This window comes from Gigantopelta aegis, chromosome 10 (assembly GCF_016097555.1).
Source record: "Gigantopelta aegis isolate Gae_Host chromosome 10, Gae_host_genome, whole genome shotgun sequence".
In the NCBI taxonomy this organism is placed as follows: Eukaryota; Metazoa; Mollusca; class Gastropoda; order Neomphalida; family Peltospiridae; genus Gigantopelta; species Gigantopelta aegis.
In genome coordinates this window covers 75,357,417-75,380,008 of record NC_054708.1, presented here as the reverse complement: position 1 = coordinate 75,380,008, position 22,592 = coordinate 75,357,417, and the positions used below count along the sequence as shown (strand labels likewise).

The following is a 22,592-nucleotide window of genomic DNA, read 5'->3' as shown; positions in this document are numbered from 1 at the left end:
TTTTTTTTTATCTGCCATTTATACAAATGTACTGATTATTATCTGCAGACTGAAATATCATCCCTTAAAATGAGGTCAGGATGTAGCCCAGTGGTAAAGTGCTTGCCTGATACACGGTCGGATGGGATCGATCCCCGTCGGTGGGCCATTGGGCTATTTCTAATACCAGCCAGTGATCCACAACTGGTGTAACAAAGGCTGTGGTATATACTATGCTGTCTATAAGATGATTCATATGAAAGATCCCTTGCTGGTAATTGAAAATCATAGCCATGGAGTGGTGCTAACAGGTTTTCTTTCTAATTATTTTCATGCGCCTTTACCAAATATCTCATACCATGTAATTATAATTGAAATGTGTTGACTGCATCATTAAATAAAACAGTTTGTTTTCTTTTTTCCTTTACAGGGTAAAACGTGACATCAGATGACATGGCTCCCCCATTCTAAATCTGCATTTGATAAACAAAGCACTCAAAACATATTACACTTCATTATTTTATTAATTTCCACCCAACATTTCAGCAGCATGCTGCTGCCTTCATCAGTTGAATGTGATTCTCTTTACAGTCTGTCTATGTTCATATTCACTTATTAGGAATTGTACGTGTTTTAATGTAATATATGTATATAATTACACTGATGATTACTAAATCAATGTACGCTAGTGGTGTCATTAAACAAAACAAACTATTCTGATTAGATGACGTCACTTAAAAACCAAATGTTATTCTTTGATAAACCTCAGAAAATTACATCACTTTATTACATCAAATGCTACATCATTACGTCAAATGCTACACCATTACATCAAATGCTACACCATTACATCAAATGCTACATCATTGCGTCAAATGCTACACCATTACGTCAAATGCTACACCATTACGTCAAATGCTACACCATTACGTCAAATGCTACATCATTACGTCAAATGCTACATCATTAAGTCAAATGCTATATCTTTATGTAAAACAGGTCATGGAAAGAACTTTAGAAAATGTTTCTTGTATTTTTACCTAAATAACTTGTGTTGTTTGTAATTCTAAAAATTGTTTGGCATTCTTTGTGAATTTATCAATTTATAAGTCACAAATTAGTATAAAATTGCCTTGCTATGTTACATGATTTTATACAATTTGTGACTGTTATACATTGATAAATTCACACAAAAAATGAAAAACAATTCTTATATAATAATTACATAACATCACAGAGTCCTCTGAGGAATAACATTGATGTGACAACTTGATCAGCCATCTACATTGTATTTCCGAGCATTATTAATCTATTATATATTCAAAAAGTAATGGCTGAGTTGGCAATTTAGTAGACAACAGTGAATAAAAGTAACAGAAGGGAATTTAACTTGATGCCCGGGGCTAAAAATGAAAAGGCTAAATATGTACAATTTTGTATAGAAAACACATAAAATCACTAATGACAATTTATAAAAAGTTGTTTTTTTAATGAGAGAGAGAGAGAGAGAGAGAGAGAGAGAGAGAGAGAGAGAGAGAGAGAGAGAGAGAGAGAGAGAGAGAGGGGGGGGGAGGGAGCGGGAGGGGGAGGGAGCGGGAAGGGGAGGGAGAGGGAGAGAGGGAGAGAGAGAGGGGAGGGAGAGGGAGAGGGAGGGAGAGGGAGAGGGAGAGGGAGAGGGAGAGGGAGAGGGGAGGGGGGAGAGGGAGAGGGAGAGGGAGAGGGAGAGGGAGAGGGAGAGGGAGAGGGAGAGGGAGAGGGAGAGAGAGAGAGAGAGAGAGAGAGAGAGAGAATCTTTAACATGCCAATGTACCACTAAAGTTTCAGGCATGTCTGTCACGGGCCAAGTCTCTAGATAGGCAGTTGAATCATTTAATTATTGAATGTCAAACATTTTATAATTTTAACACAGAGTCTCCGTTGTGAGGTATAGATAACGCAATTCTAACCTGAGGGACAAATCTTTCTTTGTGAGGGCTATGTTTACCAGGGGCCCTTACAAAAACATTTTGTCCCAAGGGTTGGAATTGCCTCACAACAGTAACTGATTCTTTTTGTTGCGCATTTAATTACAGTAACAATACATTCATTTTGTAAGCTGCTGTTGTTTATTTTAGAACGATTCGTAAACATTTTACCTACAAATTCATTTTATTTTATTTATTTTTTATTTTATTTTTTTAACTGTTTATTTTTTCTTGACCATTCTTGACAAATTCATTTAATCATACGCGGAAAAATATAGTCCACTTTATACAACCACATAAAAATGTAATAATTTACCTATAAAGTTAAAAATATTAATTTGTTTAAATATTTTTTTTAAAACAATGATACAACATGAAATTGCAAACAGAATTCTGAAAACCATGACGTCAGGCGTATGTAGAAATTTATCAGACAGATTTATCTAGCGCCATGCAAAAGCTGGCTAATTCAGTCCAATAGGCAAGAAAGATTTATCTAGCGCCATGCAAAAGCTGGCTAATTCAGTTCAGTAGGCAAGAAAGATTTATCTAGCATCATGCAAAAGCTGGCTAATTCAGTCCAGTAGGCAAGAAAGATTTATCTAGCATCATGTAAAAGCTGGCTAATTCAGACCAGTGGGCAAGAAAGATTTATCTAGCATCATGCAAAAGCTGGCTAATTCAATCCAGTGGGCAAGAAAGATTTATCTAGCATCATGCAAAAGCTGGCTAATTCAATCTAGTAGGCAAGACAGATTTATCTAGCATTGGGGTGCTAGACAGATTTATCTAGTACCGTGCAAAAGTTGGCTAATTCAGTCCAGTGGGCAAAACAAATAATTATATGTTAGACATCACATAGCCACTGTTTAACAGGTGGTGAGGTGTCATTAAACAAACATTCCTTTCCTTGCCTTCAATCAGCAGTCAGGCGTTGGAAATAGAGCAGCCTGAAAGCAAACTCCATTTCAAAAGAACAACATACGACGTTGACATTTTTAACTACAGCCCAGTGACTCATTTCTTAAAAGTATTATGGTACCAGAAGGTCATGTGGTAATGTATTGATTTTTAAAACTCTATATCTCCAATGGAAACATATAAATATTTCCTCCATTATGGCTGGCCATGGGGGATAAACTATTTTAATAGATAACCATGTGGGAGTGACAGTAATGCGCAAGTTAATTAATTATTGAAAGAAATAACTGCGTGTGATTGTGATATGCGTGAAATGAATAAATCTGTATTCAAGTTGGAACTAGTACAGATAAAACATCAGATATCAGATTAATTTGCAAATGGCAGGGAGTCTACAGTTAATTATTCAACCATTATGCTAATATAACAATTGCAGTGACATGTGTTCTGGTACATATAATATTTATTCATTCATTACTGCATCCACATCCATGTTACATCCATAGCCATGTTACATCCATCTATCTATCTGTACGTTGTTACATCTATCTAGTTATCCATCCATCCATCAATTCATCCACTGAGTCATCCATCTATCTATCTGTACGTTGTTACATCTATCTAGTTATCCATCCATCCATCAATTCATCCACTGAGTCATCCATCTATCTATCTGTACGTTGTTACATCTATCTAGTTATCCATCCATCCATCAATTCATCCACTGAGTCATCCATCTATCCATTGAGGTATCCACTGAGGCATCCATTCATCCATTCATTGAGGCATCCATCCATACATTGATATACATCTATTTAGTCAATCATCTATCCATTGTTACATCTATTTAGTCATCCATCCATCCATCCATCCATCCATCCATCCATCCATCCATTCATCCATCCATCCATCTATCCATCTCTTGACATTATAACTAACACAAACTGACATAATTGTTAAAATATATAGTGGTGTCAACTCCAGTTCAAAACTTGACACACCGAATCCACTGGAAGATGCGAAGGGAATTGTGCTGATTGACAAGTGAGACATTGGTTTAGAATCAATCCGTTCTTCACCATTTCTTAAACTTTTTAGAACCTATCAGTCATTGTTTTTACTCAGACAGCTAGCTAAGTAATGATTGTTTGATGAATAACCCAGTCAAACACTGGAAGAATGAATAATACTTGAATAACAGGGGTTATTATAATACTACAAGAGATGGAATGGATGGATCGATGGATGGATGGATGAATAATACTTAAACAACAGGGGTTATTATAATACTACAAGAGATGGAATGGATGGATGGATGGATGGATGAATAATACTTAAACAACAGGGGTTATCATAATTCTGCAAGAGATGGAATGGATGGATGGATGGATGAATGGATGGATGGATGAATAATACTTCAACAACAGGTTATCATAATTCTGCAAGAGATGGAATGGATGGATGGATGGATGGATGGATGGATGGATGGATGGATGGATGGATGGATGAATAATACTTAAACAACAGGGGTTATCATAATTCTGCAAGAGATGGAATGGATGGATGGATGGATGAATGGATGGATGGATGAATAATACTTAAACAACAGGTTATCATAATTCTGCAAGAGATGGAATGGATGGATGGATGGATGGATGGATGGATGGATGAATAATACTTAAACAACAGGGGTTATCATAATTCTGCAAGAGATGGATGGATGGATGGATGTCTCAATGAAAGGATGGATGACTAAATAGATGTACAGTTGAATCCCATTGACTCAAACCCTGTCGGTGCTCGAGAAAGTGTTTGACTCATCGGGTAGTTCGACCTAACCATTTGGTCAACATCGTGTAAGTGTAACTCAGGACTTTGTTTTTGGTTCGAGCGTTGCGGTGTGTTCGACTCTTCTGAGTTCGACTCAACGAGATTCTATTGTATAATAATGGATGACTAAACAATGAATGGATGAATGCCTCAATGGATGGATGACTAAATAGATGTATAATAATGGATAGATGAATGCCTCAATGGATGGATGACTAAATAGATGTATAACAATGGATAGATGGATGCCTCAATAGATGGATGACTAAATAGATGTATAATAATGGATGGATGGATGCTTCAATAGATGGATGGATGACTAAACAGAGGTATAACAATGGATGGATGAATGCCTCAATGGATGGATGACTAAATAGATGTACAACAATGGATAGATGGATGCCTCAATAGATGGATGACTAAATAGAAGTATAACAATGGATGAATGGATGCCTCAATAGATGGATGGATAACTAAACAAGAGGTATAACAATGGATGGATGAATGCCTCAATGGATGGATGACTAAACAGATGTATAACAATGGGTGGATGGATGGATGACTAAATAGATGTATAACAATGGATAGATGAATGCCTCAATGGATGGATGACTAAATAGATATATAACAATGGATAGAGGGATGCCTCAATAGATGGATGACTAAATAGATGTATAATAATAGATGGATGGATGACTAAACAGAGGTATAACAATGGATGGATGAATGCCTCAATGGATGGATGACTAAATAGATGTATAACAATGGATAGATGGATGCCTCAATAGATGGATGACTAAATAGATGTATAACAATGGATGAATGGATGCCTCAATAGATGGATGGATGACTAAACAGAGGTATAACAATGGATGGATGAATGCCTCAATGGATGGATTACTAAACAGATGTATAACAATGGATAGATGGATGCCTCAACAGATGGATGACTAAATAGATGTATAACAATGGGTGGATGGATGGATGACTAAATAGATGTATAACAATGGATAGATGAATGCCTCAATGGATGGATGACTAAATAGATATATAACAATGGATAGAGGGATGCCTCAATAGATGGATGACTAAATAGATGTATAATAATGGATGGATGGATGCTTCAATAGATGGATGGATGACTAAACAGAGGTATAACAATGGATGGATGAATGCCTCAATGGATGGATGACTAAATAGATGTATAACAATGGATAGATGGATGCCTCAATAGATGGATGACTAAATAGATGTATAACAATGGATGAATAGATGCTTTAATAGATGGATGGATGACTAAACAGAGGTATAACAATGGATGGATGAATGCCTCAATGGATGGATGACTAAATAGATGTATAACAATGGATAGATGGATGCCTCAATAGATGGATGACTAAATAGATGTATAACATTGGATGGATGAATGCCTCAATAGATGGATTACTAAATAGATGTATAACAATGGGTGGATGGATGGATGACTAAATAGATGTATAACAATGGATGGATGGATGGATGGATGGATGGATGCCTCAATGGATGGATGGATGACTAAATAGATGTATAGCAATGAATGGATGGATGGATGCCTTGATGGATGGATGAATGATTAAATAGATGTATAACAATGGATGGATGGATGGATGCCTTGATGGATGGATGACTAAATAGATGTATAACAATGTATGAATGGATGGATGCCTTGATGGATGGATGGATGACTAAATAAATATATAACAATGGATGGATGGATGCCTTGATGGATGGATCCCTCAATGGATGGATAGATGACTAAATAAATGTAACAATGGATGGATGGATGCCTGAATGGAATAAAACAAAATACAATTGTGTTAAACCTCAGAACACTTTAAACTATGACTGTTAGGTCATACTGTGGTATGTACTGGCATGTCTATAGGAAAATGCATATAAAAGATCACACCTACCTTTCTTTGATACTCAATAGCCGGTGTAAATTTTGTGCTGGGGTGTTATTAAACTTTCATTCATAAAAGATCCCTTGCTGCTTTTTTTCACAAATAGCTTAATATATTATTATATGTGGCACCAGCTGGTTTACTCTCTTCTACTGTTGACCAAAGGAAGGAAGGAAATGTTTTATTTAACGACACACTCAACACATTTTTTATTTATGGTTATATGGCATCAGACATATGGTTAAGGACCACACAGATGTTGAAGGAGGCAACCTGCTGTCGCCATTTCATGGGCTAACTCTTTTCGATTGGCAGCAAGGGATCTTTTATATGCACCATCCCATAGACAGGATAGTACATACCACAGCCTTTGATGTACCAGTCGTGTTGCACTGGCTGGAGCGAGAAATAGCCCAATGGGCCCACTGACGGGGATCGATCCCAAACCGACTGCACATCAAGCGAGCACTTTACCACTGGGCTACATCTCACACCCTACTACTCTTGACCAAGTATCCAATATAGAGATATCAAACAGCTATAGTTTACAATCTGCTGAGGTCTCATTAAACAGTTTTTCCTTTCCCTTTCATTCAGAATTAAAATGCTGGAAATTGGAAATGTTTAACATGCTTGAACCTTCATTGGATATAGGCGTGTTAGAAGTTGGTTATAAGCATGTTAGAAGTTGGTTATAAGGTGGTAGCAGGTTTCCTTTCTGACATGTTAGAAGTTGGTTATAAGGTGGTAGCAGGTTTCCTTTCTGACACTAATCAAAAAAAAAAATTCAATACCAATGGATAATCCATTTGCTGACAAATATATTACTAACAAACCACTTTCTGGCTTTAAAAAGTAGATTTTTATACATACCTGCACAAATAGGAATTGTCCATGGACACACGGATTATATACAGGATACATGTCAACAGTTTTATTACAAGGTTAAATATTCGAATTCGAAGACCTGCAAAATAATAAAAAAATATAAAATATTAATCATTATATTAAAATTATAATTTCAAGGAATATTTCAAAATTTTATTTAAATATATTTTGCAAATAAAAACCAATAAAACAAAGATTAAAGTCACACTGACCCTAGTTTGCACCAACCAACTTTAAAACACCAACAGTAATTTACAGAAATAAAAACTAGAAAGGTTACATTATGTAAGACCATCCAGATTTTAAAAGTGAACTGTGCATATGTTAAGAGAGATCATTTGTTGCTGAAAGATATAGATTTATTTAGAAGCAAAGGAAGCAGTGATTGAATGTCAGAAGAGATGTACTAGATGTCGCTAACTTTATTAACTCAAGTAACAATCTTATATAATCAGCTAATGCAGAAAATCCTTAGAGAAAATTGAAAATCATTAGGAAGACTTTTTTTCGGATTACTTTTTTCTAGGAAAGCCTGCAAACAAATAACTCTTGGCAAAATGTCATACTGACTGTTAATGAAATGTTGTCGATAGATCTATTGAAGTTAATATAATATACAGCTTCCAAAGGTCAGTGAAAACAAACTTGTTGATCAGATAGGTTATTATCGCCAGAGAAATGTTAACTTAATAGATATTCCATGTTACAGATTACAGACTGTTGGAGATAATTTTTAACTCAAGCAGCTATAAATATATAGAGGATTAATAAACAAGTTACCACTAATTATCAAGTTTACTTATCACAATCTATAGTGAGAAGCTTGTGTCAAACAAATTACATGTATTTCATGATGGGCATTAACTTGATAATAACCAGTACTGATATTATTTTTGTATTTATTACCCGTTTTTCTTTTTTCATCTCAGAATTGATATAACCTTTTGTTTCATTCACTTTCTTAGACAGTTCTATAAAAACCCAGTCCTTTTATTCAGTTTTAAAAAAAACGATAAAGATTTTTTTTTTAAAGTAATATTTTATTAAAAATTTAAAGTGACATACACTGCACCTTAATTTTTAAACACAATGGCATATTTTTCACCATTAAAGCTGTTTTTAATCATTTAAATCTGACATTATTTATACCTAGTTTATTACTTAGAATATCAATTTTCATACATCTGAAGTGTTTATGGTGATCCTGGTATTTGTAATGCCACAAATATTTTCATAATTAAAAAATACATGTACCTCTGAGAAGTAACAGTTATGGAGATGAGCTCTAGTCTACCTTTATGTAACCAGGCGTTAATTAATAATTATTAATTATCAAAGATTTCAATTAAATATTAATTATAATATATTAAGTATTTTTAAAAACTAATTTGTAGGGAGTGGATCTTTAAATATAAAATAGTTAAAGAAAGGTGTGTTGTTTATTTCATCTTTTGTGTTAGCAGTGGTCATTGTTTATTGTGTTGGGTTTGTTAGTAGTTGTTAATTCATGTGCGACGATGACAGTTCACGCAAGACTGATGACTCGACACCGAGACACGCACTGCATGCTTTTGGACTACGCCCTTTATAACTAGATTTTTCCTAATTGTCAGATTACGATCGGCTTTCATCAGAAGCAGACAGTCAGTATTATTTTATCCAATTATTCTGCAGAGAATCGGTTGATTATTATATATATATATATTTTATACACTACTGCATTTCCAGTGTCTGATCAAATAGATATTGTGGATGTCTGGTTTTTCCAACTGGTCTACAAATAAAATATTGGAACCACAAGGAGTGTTATCTTTACTTCTTCCCCGGGTTACAAATGGCACCCAACGTGTTTAACGACCTATTCAACCGATGAGGACAACCAGACGACGTCGATTCCCTTCGCCGTTGAGGTTACAACCCGATAATACCGACATGTGTTCGACAGTGTTTTGATTCGACATAGATTCGTGTGTTGTGGGGTAAATTATTTGTGTGCTAGCTAGCAGAATTAAAAAGTGTGTGTTCGCGAGATTCACATGTGTAGATAGTTCTGCTTTAAGGGACCGGAAGGAGTCGACGGAGCGCATGCGTGGTGTCAAGAACTTACTGTGTCTTCAACAGAACTGAACCTTTAGTTTTAAAAACAATGTTTTGTGTCATTTTATGAACTTCTTTTAATGTGGGTTTTTTTTTTTTTACGTAGTATGTGTGTGTGTGTGTGTGAAAAGGTTGGCATGTTCCATGGTATAGTATCGTTTTGTACATAAACTCTTAATGTTAAAAGTACTGCGGTAGTGTTTACGTTTAATTCAGATTTTTCCGGTAATTTCCGGAAAGGTTTGTTTCTGCTTCGGTGGTATTGATTTTTTGTTGTGTTTTTTTGTTTTTTTGTTTTTTAAGATATAAAAGTTTGTCTGCATAAATGAAAGCACATCCCTACTAACATGCATGTTCTTGACATTTTTTGCACGACATAAGACAGTTGACCAAACAGACTAGACTGGACAGGTGTTGTAAGGTGTATACATTTCAGTGTCAGGTACATTTGGTAGGAGTTTGTTGGTCGTTTTGTTCTTAGCAGAATGATGGGTTTTATAGTTGTGTAGATGGTATTAGGGTCAATTAAATAATAAAGCAATTAAAATTATTGGATATTAGTTTATGGTAGTTGTGAAACAAAATAATAATTTAATTTATTAATAAAACAATTTCAGTGATATTATGATAAAGATTGTATATAATTAAAGGTAGATATTGTTAATATTGGTTATAAGATTATTTTGATTTTCAGGATGCAGAGTTGAACAACATAACTATGTAGTAATTTTTGTTTAGAGTTGGAGTGATACTATACAATTATGTAGTTTTCATAACATGTAATTTAATTTTTATTTCAGTGATATTTTCATAAAGGTTAGTGGTTTGTAACTTACATAAAAACAATTGTTTTGTCAAGGTACAGAATAATGTATTGTGGTGTAGTACTACTCTAGATATAATTTTGTAAATAATGCTGTTTTGAGTTTCAGGCTATTGATGTCGTCAGTTACTTGGATGGTACATAGGTCTGTATTTTCTGCAGATTTAATTGGTGTTAGATGTACATAAATATTGATTTTAATTTTCTAATGTATATGTAAGGATTTGTTGTAATTGTTTTTATATATTCATTTCCAATTTTCTCTGTTTGTAGATAGATTACAGATAGTTGGTTAATTTATTTATCTACTGTGTATTTTGGGATATATTTCAACATGTCGAGAAAAATGTCTGAATCTGACATGATTGAGGCTCTGAATGCTAGTGGTAAGTATGTAATTACACCTAAAGTAGAGAGGAAACCAGGTCCTCTAGCTTTTAGTTCACCAAGTGAAGATGTAGTGATTGATATGCAAGAAGCTGGTGCTAGGCCTAAAGATGTGTTTCGTCAGTTTCACAAACTAGAGTTAGGAGCAAGACCAAAGGAGAGACTTTCGTACATGGACAACTGTTATGATAATGTTGGTATGAAACAACCATCTTTTGTTCCTAAGATATCGCCATTTTCTGGTGATGATCCGCCTCAAAAAGGTGATGTATCTTTTACAGAGTGGAGATTTGATGTGCAATGTTTAGTTATTGATCCTGATATGAATACTCATGTAGTGTTACAGGCAATCAGAAGGTCATTAAGGGGTACCGCAAGAAAAATGCTTATTCCTCTTGGAGAAAGAGCTAGTGTTGAGGATATCTTGTCAAAGCTAGATACACTCTTTGGTGAAGTTGTTACCAATGGCATGATAATGCAGGAATTTTTTAACTCTTTTCAAAAACCGGGAGAGTCTGTAACGAATTTTGGTTGTCGATTAGAGTCTTTGTTGCAGTCCGCTATTGATTGTGGTTATTTGGACAGAGGATCCAGGAATGATTTATTGAGGCATAATTTTTTTACTTCTTTAAGTTGTGAAAAGCTGAAAAGTCAAACTCGACACAAGTATGATACTATCCGTAATTATGATGAATTACTAAGGGAGATTAGATGTGTAGAAAAGGAGCTTAGCATAAGTTTACCTAACACATCTAAGAAGGTTCATCAGCAGACCCTGACTACTGAGAAGACTGACCAGGATGGTTCATTTTTGGAACAACGGTTTGATAAAAGAATGGAAGCTTTAGAGAAAAGGTTAGATCAGAAGATAGAGGACAAGTTTAATGTGTTGCTTAGGAAATTAGATGATATCCACATACAGGGTCAAGGATTTGGAAACCGAGGGCGTGGTGGCAGTTCATCTTTTCAGCAAGGAAGAGGAAACTTTTATCTGCAAGGTAGGGGGAATAACTACCAGAGAGGGGGCATTTCAGAGGTCGAGCTGGCTGTGGCGAGGGTCGTTTTCACCCAAACGCGCAGTGACCTCTGATGATGGCCAACCAGAGGTCATAGTTCACCATGTTAAACATGATGACCCTGGCCAAACTTTAATGGAGAGATTAATTGGTTCTTCCAATGAAGGATTAATTAAGATCAATGGACAAGGGATGAGAGCATTGATTGACAGTGGGTCAATGGTTACAACTATTTCAGAGACGGGATATAACAACTTACCTGATGTACTTAAGCCGAATCTTCTTAGCTTAGATACATTAGGATTACAAGTATCTGTAGCAGATGGTTCATCTTTGAAGTATATGGGATACATTGAATGTTCAATTCTTGTTTCTTTTTTAGCAGATACAGAGTTTTTTGTTCCTGTGTTGGTTGTACCAGATACAGAATTTACAGCGAAATGTCCTGTGATAGTTGGAACAAACATCATTAGACTGTGTAGAGATGTTTCTTCAGGAGGAACAGAAGGTAACATTCCTTCCGAATGGCAGGTGGCATTTGATAGCATTGCTTGCAATGTTTTTAAAGTTAAATCTTTAAATAGGAAGCCATTCTATGTAGCTCCATACCAGTCAGCGGTAGTTAACGGTATAGCAAGGGGAGTTAGATCAAACATTTCTGAAGTTGTTACTGAAAACTTGGATGGGAGTTCTACATGTTCAGTATGTCCTAGAGTTGTGAAGATAAACCAGGGCAGTTCTAGTATCAAGATACCTGTCAAGATTTGTAATATGTCCGCAAAGCCGCTACTCATTAAGCCCAGGTCGGAGATATGCAGTATCCAAGAGGTAAAGGTTATTGATAGTTTAGCTGAATTACCTGGTAAAGATAAGAATATTTCTACTCCGGAGGAACTTGGTGTACAGATAGACCGAGATAACCTTAGTGAAGATCAGTTATCCCAAGTTAGACAGGTACTGGGTAACTGGAAACATGTTTTTTCTTCAGGTCTTCTAGATATAGGAAATACAGACTTGGTCAAGCATAAGATAGAGATGGATGACAAGCGACCGTTCAAGCTTCCATATAGGAAGATTCCTCCTGGTATGTATGATGAGGTTCGTCAACATGTCAAGGAAATGCTTGATGCAGGTATAATCAGAGAGTCTAGCAGTCCTTTTTCATCTAACATTGTTTTGGTAAGGAAGAAAGACGGTTCTTTGAGATTCTGTATAGACTACAGGACTTTAAATTCTCGGACTCACAAAGACAGTTACATGCTTCCAAGATTTGATGATGTTATAGATACACTACATGGAATAAGTACTATTCCAAGTTAGACTTGAGATCAGGTTATTGGCAGGTGGAGGTTGACGAGAACGACAAGGAGAAAACAGCTTTCAATGTTGGCAAATTGGGATTTTACGAGTGTAACCGGATGGGATTTGGTCTTACCAATGCCCCAGCGACTTTCCAGCGTCTGATGGAAAAATGCATGGGTGAGATGCACTTAAAGACTTGTCTGATATTTATAGATGACATCTTAGTGTTTTCCAAGACTTTTGAAGAGTATGTTGAGCGTTTGCAAGCTGTATTTGCTAGACTTTGTCAACACAACTTAAAGCTTAAACCATCCAAATGTGAACTTTTTAATACTTCAGTTTCTTATCTTGGACATGTAGTTTCAGAGGCAGGTATATCTACAGATCCTGAGAAAACGTCAGCTGTTGAGCAGTGGCCGGTACCGAAGACTATTAAGGAGCTTCGTCAGTTCTTGGGTTTTGCGGGGTATTATCGCCGTTTTATCAAGGACTACGCCAAGCTCGTGGAACCTTTGAACATTTTGCTTCAAGGGCATGGAACCAGTCCTGCAGCACGGAAGTCCAGGAAGAAGAAGAAACCAGTAGCTGAGTTTAGGTGGAGAGATGAACAGCAGATAGCTTTTGATGTGGTCAAGGAGAAGTTGACACAGCCACCTATTTTAGCATATGCTGATTATGCATTACCTTTTATTGTTCACACAGATTCCAGCAGTTCTGGATTAGGAGCGGTGTTATATCAGAAACAGCAAGGTGTAGAAAGGGTAATTGCATACGCCAGTCGTGGACTCAGACCTAGTGAGAGGAACTACCCAGCACATAAGTTAGAATTTCTTTCATTGAAGTGGGCTATCACAGATAAATTTCATGATTATTTGTATGGCAATTCATTTCATGTTATCACTGATAACAATCCCCTAACTTATGTGTTGACGAAGGCCAAGCTGGATGCAACCAGTCATCGGTGGGTAGCTGCTTTAGCAAACTATAACTTTACTTTGTCTTATAGAGCAGGAAAGTTGAATGCGGATGCAGATGGTCTCAGCAGACAGGTCTTTGCAGATGTTGTGAAAGCAGTCTGTCAAGCAGCGATAGCATCCATTCCTTTGGTTGACAGTGTATCGAGCAAGACTACTGCTCATTCGGCCGGTGAGCACATGGATCTTGGCGATAATATCAGTTGTATTGACTGGATTGCGAAGCAGCACAAAGATCGGGTTACTGCTAGGCTTATACAGATTGTAAAGTATGGTTTGTTTCAGAGGGGACAAGGAGTACAGAGAGAGATGCCAGCTGTAAAGAAGTATCTTCAAGAGAGGAGACGTTTAGAACTGGTTAATGGAATTTTGTACAGAAATGTTATTCTAGACGGTCAGAAGGTAAGACAGTTGGTTTTGGCAGAGTTTTATCGACAGATAGCACTGAAAGGTATCCATGATGATGCTGGGCATCAAGGAAAGGAAAAGACCTTATGGTTAGCCAAGCAACGGTTTTACTGGCCAGGACTAGAGAAGGATGTTAACAGGAAGGTGGAACAGTGTGGTAGATGTATAAGAAGGAAAACTCCTATCAAACCTACAGCTGGTTTGGTTCCAATAGAAACCATGAGACCAATGCAGCTAGTCTGTATTGATTTCTTGAGTTTAGAGAAGTCAAAAGGGGGTTATGAGAATATTTTAGTCATAACTGACCATTTTACGAGATACGCTCAGGCAATACCTTGTAAAAATCAGACTGCACATACCACAGCTAAGGCACTGTATGAACATTTTATTTTATTTTACAGTTTTCCTGAACAGTTACACAGTGACCAAGGAAGGAATTTTGAAAGTCGAATGATCAAGGAGCTGTGTAAACTAGCCAATGTTCAGAAAACGAGGACTACACCTTATCACCCAATGGAGAATGGGTCAGCTGAGCGATTCAACCAGACATTGATAAAGATGCTTGCCACATTGGATGAAAAGAAGAAAGCAGATTGGAAAGAGTATGTTGCTCCTATAGTACAAGCATACAACTCGACGAAGAGTGATGCGACTGGGTATTCACCACATTTCTTGATGTTCGGGTGGAATCCACGACTCTCAGTAGATGCTTTTCTGGGGACAGATCCACATACAGAAGGTGACCTATATACAAGTTCATATGTGCAGAAGTTGAGAGGTAGAATGAGGTATGCTTACAGAGCTGCAGCAGAACAAGCCAATGCATACGGTGACAGGAATAAGGAGAGATATGACAGAGGAGTGAGAGAGACAAAGTTAGAAGTAGGTGACAGAGTGCTGGTCAGGAAAGTAGGTTTGAAAGGAAAGCAAAAGTTAGCTGAGTACTTTAAAGTATTTTTAAAAACTAATTTGTAGGGAGTGGATCTTTAAATATAAAATAGTTAAAGAAAGGTGTGTTGTTTATTTCATCTTTTGTGTTAGCAGTGGTCATTGTTTATTGTGTTGGGTTTGTTAGTAGTTGTTAATTCATGTGCGACGATGACAGTTCACGCAAGACTGATGACTCGACACCGAGACACGCACTGCATGCTTTTGGACTACGCCCTTTATAACTAGATTTTTCCTAATTGTCAGATTACGATCGGCTTTCATCAGAAGCAGACAGTCAGTATTATTTTATCCAATTATTCTGCAGAGAATCGGTTGATTATTATATATATATTTTATACACTACTGCATTTCCAGTGTCTGATCAAATAGATATTGTGGATGTCTGGTTTTTCCAACTGGTCTACAAATAAAATATTGGAACCACAAGGAGTGTTATCTTTACTTCTTCCCCGGGTTACATTTATAATTAAGGTAGTTCCCCCTTTCTATATCAAAGATTCTTGTTTCACTCTACTGTAACTTCAAACAGATATGTTAGTTTGTTGATTAACTAAACTTAGTGTCTGTTATCATGGGTTCAAACTTTACCACTTTACCACTGGGCCACGTCTCGCCCCCTTAATACAAGATGCATAAATGCAAATCATTCTCTTTGAATCTATGATGCCATTTTGCATGTTGGCCAACTTATAACGATGTCATATTTAGAACATAAGTACATGTATGTTGTCTCTATGTCCTGTTGTCAAATTTGAGGTCAATGTATTAAGTGAGTTCACAATGAAATGTTGTACAATAATAATATATTTAATTATGCAAACTGTATGATTTCGTTAAGTTATTTGTAGATGAAGGCTATTTTTGAAAATCTGGTCACTTGCTCAACTTTTGAAAATAAATAGTCCAATAAAAAAGAAAAAGAAAAAAAAAAACTTTCACCAAAACAAATATTTCACCTGCTGTACCAGTATGCCCATACTGAATATACATACATGTCACAATATTACATTTACAAATATTAAAAAATAAATACTAATAATAATTTTGATTTCAATTCCTTTTGCATTAAAACTATAGTATTTATTGGACAATATCAGTGTCCATAATATTTTGCTGGCATATGTTAAAGAGGGGCAAATTTGCAGACATTTTCATTATATCATCATGCACAGAATATGCAAATGATGACAGGAATGGAAATTAAATCAAGCCGGGTCGTGAAATGATTAGTCTTGGCCAGTGAGCACAATAATGGGAGTTGTAAATGTGTCATCATCAGATTCTTGCAGAGATCACACAGACTGCCGGACAATCATCTCAGGCAATGCAATCTGGGGATCTAAATCTGCCCTGATCATGGCACGGGCTCACGAAAACAAAGCAAAGGATCACAAAATATCTATGGAATAGTTTTACATATTTATCACATCTTGACATTTTTTGTCTGCTTTTTGAGACCACACACTGGGCTCAGCGGTCAGGCACAGACATAAGAGATAATTACATCAAAGAAAAACAGCCCGGAGTCACTGTATCTACACAGATTATTTCCGTCACGTACTAAATATATCCAGGTATCATAATGCACCCAGATATCTTGGCCTTTTCTTAATTCTTAAAGGTACTTTCTTCTTGAAATCATGTACAGTACTTAAGTTTCTTGTTTAGATATTAATTTGAGAATATCCAAGGATTTGGGCTTAAAAAAATTTTGAGTTAGTGCATGCCATTCCATTGAGCTCTATCCTGTGCATTTGATTTTTCTAAGCCTGTCTTGAGAATGGCAGTTCTCTTACAAGTGGTGCAGGTGGGATGAAACATCCAGTTATGGATTGTCTAGGAGAGTGACAGTCCTCATATACGCAATGCAGGTGGATGAAACATCATGTTACAGATCTCCTAGGTTAGTGACAGTCCCCATACAGGCAATGCAGGTGGATGAAACATCTTGTTATGGATCTTCTAGGGGATTGGCAGTCCTCCTACAGACAATGCAGGTGGGAGGAAACAGTTACATATCTCCTAGGTTAGTGGCAGTCATAATACAGGTGGAATGAAACATCTTGTTACAGCTCTCTTAGGAGAGTGGCAGTCCTCCTACAGGCAGTGCATGAAACATCCTGTTACAGATCTCCTAGGAGAGTGGCGATTTTGATAATTTTGATAATGGAATACAGTTTAGTTGTTCAGATTGTCATTACTCTGACTTGAAATCAATGTTTTTTACCTGCCCATATTTCAAAGAAAAAATTTAACTTATATTTATTTAATAATCTTTAATAATAAACACTTTTTTTTAGACATTGAATATGGATGATGATCTAGGCATCCATAAAATTTTGCTACAAGCATTATTAAAAAAAAATCTGATTCTGGTGTGTTTAATTTCTGTTACCAGGTAAGCAACCATAGGAATTTGAGTTGCCAGCCATGATTTGTTATTGCTAGAGGTGACTGGATGACTGCTAAGTTCAATCACTGATATCAGGTAAAATAAATTTAATTGTTAACTACCGTATATCTTCGCCTATAAGTCGAATTTTTTTCACCCAAAAATTATTTTATAACTTGGGGGGTCGACTTATAAGAGGGTAAAAAAATTTCACCAAAAAATATTACTGTTTTAGGGATTATTTTACAAGTTTTATTGTTGAAGTATGCCATATATTTATACTCAAATATGTTAATTTGACACATTTATTTTTTATAACCTATTTTTTTTGGCATTAGAACGGTTTTGGTTATGCGAAAAGGCGTACGATCTCACTCACATGCCAAGACAACAGTCCACTTAGTTAAATTAAGTCATAACTAATAGTAAAAATGTAAACAATACTAACTACCTGTTGCCTGAGTTTATTTTGAAATCTGGTCACTGGCATTAATGGTTGTTCAAACAATGTTTTGGCGGTGATGAACTTCATGAATATTACTAAGCTTTCCCTTAAAATAGACTGATCTCTGCAGTTCACTTATCTAGAGCAATAGGGACACAAATCATTTGGTACAAAAACCAGTGTACTTTCCAGAGTTATCCTCCTTACATGTATTAATATGGCGGCAAAACGTGATACTTTCAGTTTTATCGTAGTGATCTGTTGTCAGTGTTTATAAATAAAGTTGTTGTCTGTGCACAAAACCATCTGTACAGTACTATACAGTAACAGTCAAACAGCTTTCACTCTCTACTAAGGGAATATTTCGTTTTGATGCTATGTAATAATGATAGTTTGATTGGAATAGTCTGATCATATTGCGATGTACAAAACGTGAAAACCGAAGTTTGTAAAATAATTTTCTTTTGTTCAAATATTATTGTTCTCATGTGCTGAAAATAAGAAATATTTCAATATTTATAAGTAGTTTTTCATGGGTCGACTTATAAACGGGTCAATAAAAAAATACGTTTTCAGGGCTTCAAATTAGGGACTCGACTTATAGTCGAGATCGACTTACAGGCGAAGATATACGGTAACTTAACTTGACATGAATTTCTAAATTTCTAAACATCTACAACTCTTCAACAGATATTAATAATTTTACTATGTTAGAAAGACTTTGGTGTGCACAAACCAGATAAAAACCCTTATTAATTGTGCCCAAATTAGTGAGATCTAAATATGTGTTAATATCCGAGCACAAATATATCAATAGCCAGGTTTGTATTATTAATTCCAGCTCCTTGTTATTTGTCGATCAGCCTGTCAGGCACCCTACTTGTGTTTGGGATTTACAGACTAACTCTCTCTAGATCATCCTTGTCAGTCAGTTTGACTTGAAGTGGTCAGTCTCATCTTTCTCCTGTCTTCTGACTCTTTTAGCAGTCTAGGGGCGTGACGTAGCCCAGTGGTAAAGCTTTTGCTTGATGCACGGTCGGTCAAGGATTGATCACCATCAGTGGACCTGTTGGGCTATTTCTCATTCCAGCCTTGTGCTCCACAACTGGTGTAACAAAGGCCGTGGCATGTACTATCCTGTCTGTGGGATGGTGCATATAAAAGATCCCTTGCTGTTAATCGAAAAGAGTAGCCCATGAAGTGGCGACAGCGGGTTTTCTCTCTTAATATCTGTGTGGTCTTTAGCCATATGTCTGATGCTATATAACCGTAAATAAAATGTGTTGAGTGCATCGTTAAATAAAACATCTCCTTCCTTCCTCTTAGCAGTCTAGTAGAGTGGTAAAGCGCTCGTTTGATGTGTGGTTGGTCTAGGATCGATTCCCATCAGTGGGCCCATTGGGCTATTTCTCGTTCCAGCCAGTGCACCACGAAGGCTATGGTATATGCCATCCTGTCTGTGGGATGGTGCATATAAAAGATCCCTTGCTACTAATGGAAAAATGTAGCTGGTTTTCTCTCTAAGACTGTATGTAAAAATTACCAAATGTTTGACATCCAATAGCCGATGATTTAAAAATCAATGTGCTCTAGTGGTGTTGTTAAAGGGATAGTAAACTCAAACATGAGCCTTATGAGTTGGAAAGATGCATACCTGGACCACTAACACATACTGACACTTTAAGAAATGAAAAACGCGTAGTTTTAAGGTAATAAAAAACATGATTATTCCTGCAAACTGGGGGCAGCCATTTTCTTTCATTTTTGTGGCGTCCAGTACTATAGTTTGGGGCGAAGTGACATCAGCTCCTGCCAACTCCTGTATGCACAGTGTAAACAAACGTTCTAATCTATGACAAGGCACTTCGCTTTCATCAACCTGACTTGTAAAACAACATAAATGACTTGATAGTATAATAAACTATTTAACTAAATATACATGTACTTCAATTTGCATTAATAGAATGAAATGGAGTTATAGTATTTTTCTCTCTAAAATAATCCAAAGAAAAAATGAATATTATTAGGGTATGTTAGAGCAAAAACGATCACTCACGAAATCCAAGTAATAATTTTCTTTTCTTTGGGATTACATAATTGGTCAGTCTTGTGATATTAGATGGGAAAGTCTACTTAATCAAGGGTTTTATAGAATTATTTACAGTAATACAGCAGAACGGCTGATAATGTCCATTGCCATTTTAGGGTTGTGATCTTAATAAAACCAGTGCACCTATTTTTTTGTGTCTAGACAGTGGTAATTAATTACCTTGACTGGATATCTTTCAAATATACACCTACCAATCAAGAATCACAGGTACAGGCCATGGAAAGAAAAGGCCATTTAACTAAGAAAACAGTCTGATTATCATTTTGGTATAGACAAAACATGATACAGTTATTTCGACACTTTGACAATGGTGGTTTATTTTGTATTGAAAAATAATATATACTTATTGCTGGCTTACTGGCATGGATATTATTACAGAACACTGCTATGCATCCACAAAAATTAGGTATGTTTGTTTCTTCAGTTCTGAACTAATTCCTGACATGACATTTTAAGTATTACATAACCACTAGCGTATTCACTGGGATGGTACAAAATGGCTGCACCTGTTATATATAATAGCTGTCATATTTAACCATTTTATTACTAGTCCAAAAGCCTTGTGCAAGCATTCTTTTAAACAAAACAAACTTCTTCTTCTTTTTTTTACTCATTGGTCTAGATCGTCCCTGTCAGTCAATTTGACTTGAAGTGGTCAGTGTCCACTATCTCCAGTCTTCTCCTCCTAATAGTCTAGCAGAGTGCCAGCCAGTTCAGTTCACTTAAGACTCATTGGTCACTGGTGACCATCTGCAGGCATGAAGCTGTGGAAAACACTTAAGATTCCGAATTGGCCTGCCTCAGTTATTTCTGCCCTCTAATAAGCACCCATGTTAAAAGCCTTTTAAGAAAACTGTCAGTTTCAAGTTCATTGCAGTAAGCCTTTAAATGTCAAGAAGAAGTGGAGAATGAAATTCTTCTTCTTTCTTTCTGACTTTATTTCCGTGTTTATATCCACTTAAATTCAAGCATGCTGTTTGTGTCACACATTTCAGTTATTTTGATTTCGGCTGGCTGTCCTGAACAAAGGTTAATGGTAATGAGTTGTTTGTGGTTAGTGAGACAGAAGTATTTCTAGTGGCCTTACATCTAACCATTGAGGCAGAAAAACTTGCTCTGGGTCACAGGGACAGGGTTAATAGTTCGGTCAGCACTAGCTACATGTAGTAGAGCGCTCGGTAACCTTATGTGTTGGGCCACTGGATCAAACCTCCTCTGCAGACCCCTTGCATTTTTCTTATCCCAACAAGAGCCACAAGACTGGTATATCAAAAGCTATATGGTATGTGTAGTTACATCCATAGTAAAGTGCATATAAAAGATCACTTGCTGCTAATGCTGAAGGCTGTATGTTAGAGCCGTCGGTGGGCCCATTGGACTATTTCTCGTTCCAGCCAGTGCACCACAACTGGTAGATCAAAGGCTGTGGACATGCTATCTTCTCTGTGGGATGGTGCATATAAAAGACCTTGCTACTAATGGAAAATGTTGCAGGTTTCTTCTCTAAGATTATGTGTCAAAGTTACCAATAGCCGATGATTAATAAATTAATGTGCTCTAGGGTGTGTTGTTAAATAAAACAAACTTTAACATGCCCAAAGATGGGTATGTGAGAGTGAATGAATGAATGAATGAGAGAGAGAGAGAGAGAGAGAGAGAGAGAGAGAGAGAGAGAGAGAGAGAGAGAGAGAGAGAGAGAGAGAGAGAGAGAGAGAGAGAGAGAGAGAGAGAGAGAGAGAGAGTCTTTTATATGTACTTTCCCATAAACAGGACAGTACACACTATGGCCTTTGATGTACCAGTCATGGGCCACTGGTTGGGATAAAAACAGGCCCCAAAACCAACAACCCCAGTCCATAGAGGGCACACTATCTTGCACTCCATGGCACCCCAGGCGAATTCACTACTGACCAGGCAAGCTAAATCCCACCCACTCCATATAGAGAAGGGATGAGTCCTCTTGGACAGCAGTATAGTCTGGAGTTTACAATTTACACATTTAGTATTCACACAAATTACATACATTAGCTCTTTTCACATCCAGAATAAATCGATGTTAATTAGGACTGTTGACTGCACAACAACAAACGAAAGTAATATACGACAGTGAAACTTCAAATTCAGTTCATTGCTATTTGTATACACAGTTAGTAATCAGAGAT

General features: G+C 36.5%; 1 protein-coding gene across 3 annotated transcripts in view; it reads right to left on the bottom strand.

Moving 5' to 3' along the window:
• LOC121384263 (potassium channel subfamily T member 2-like) overlaps positions 1-22,592 on the bottom strand; it is a 169,527-nt gene that overhangs the window by 127,849 nt on the left and 19,086 nt on the right. For all 3 annotated transcript variants that reach the window (XM_041514577.1, XM_041514579.1, XM_041514578.1), the window contains exon 3: positions 7,511-7,604. In XM_041514577.1, coding sequence (XP_041370511.1) covers positions 7,511-7,604 — 94 coding nt within the window. The remainder of the gene's footprint in view (positions 1-7,510; positions 7,605-22,592) is intronic.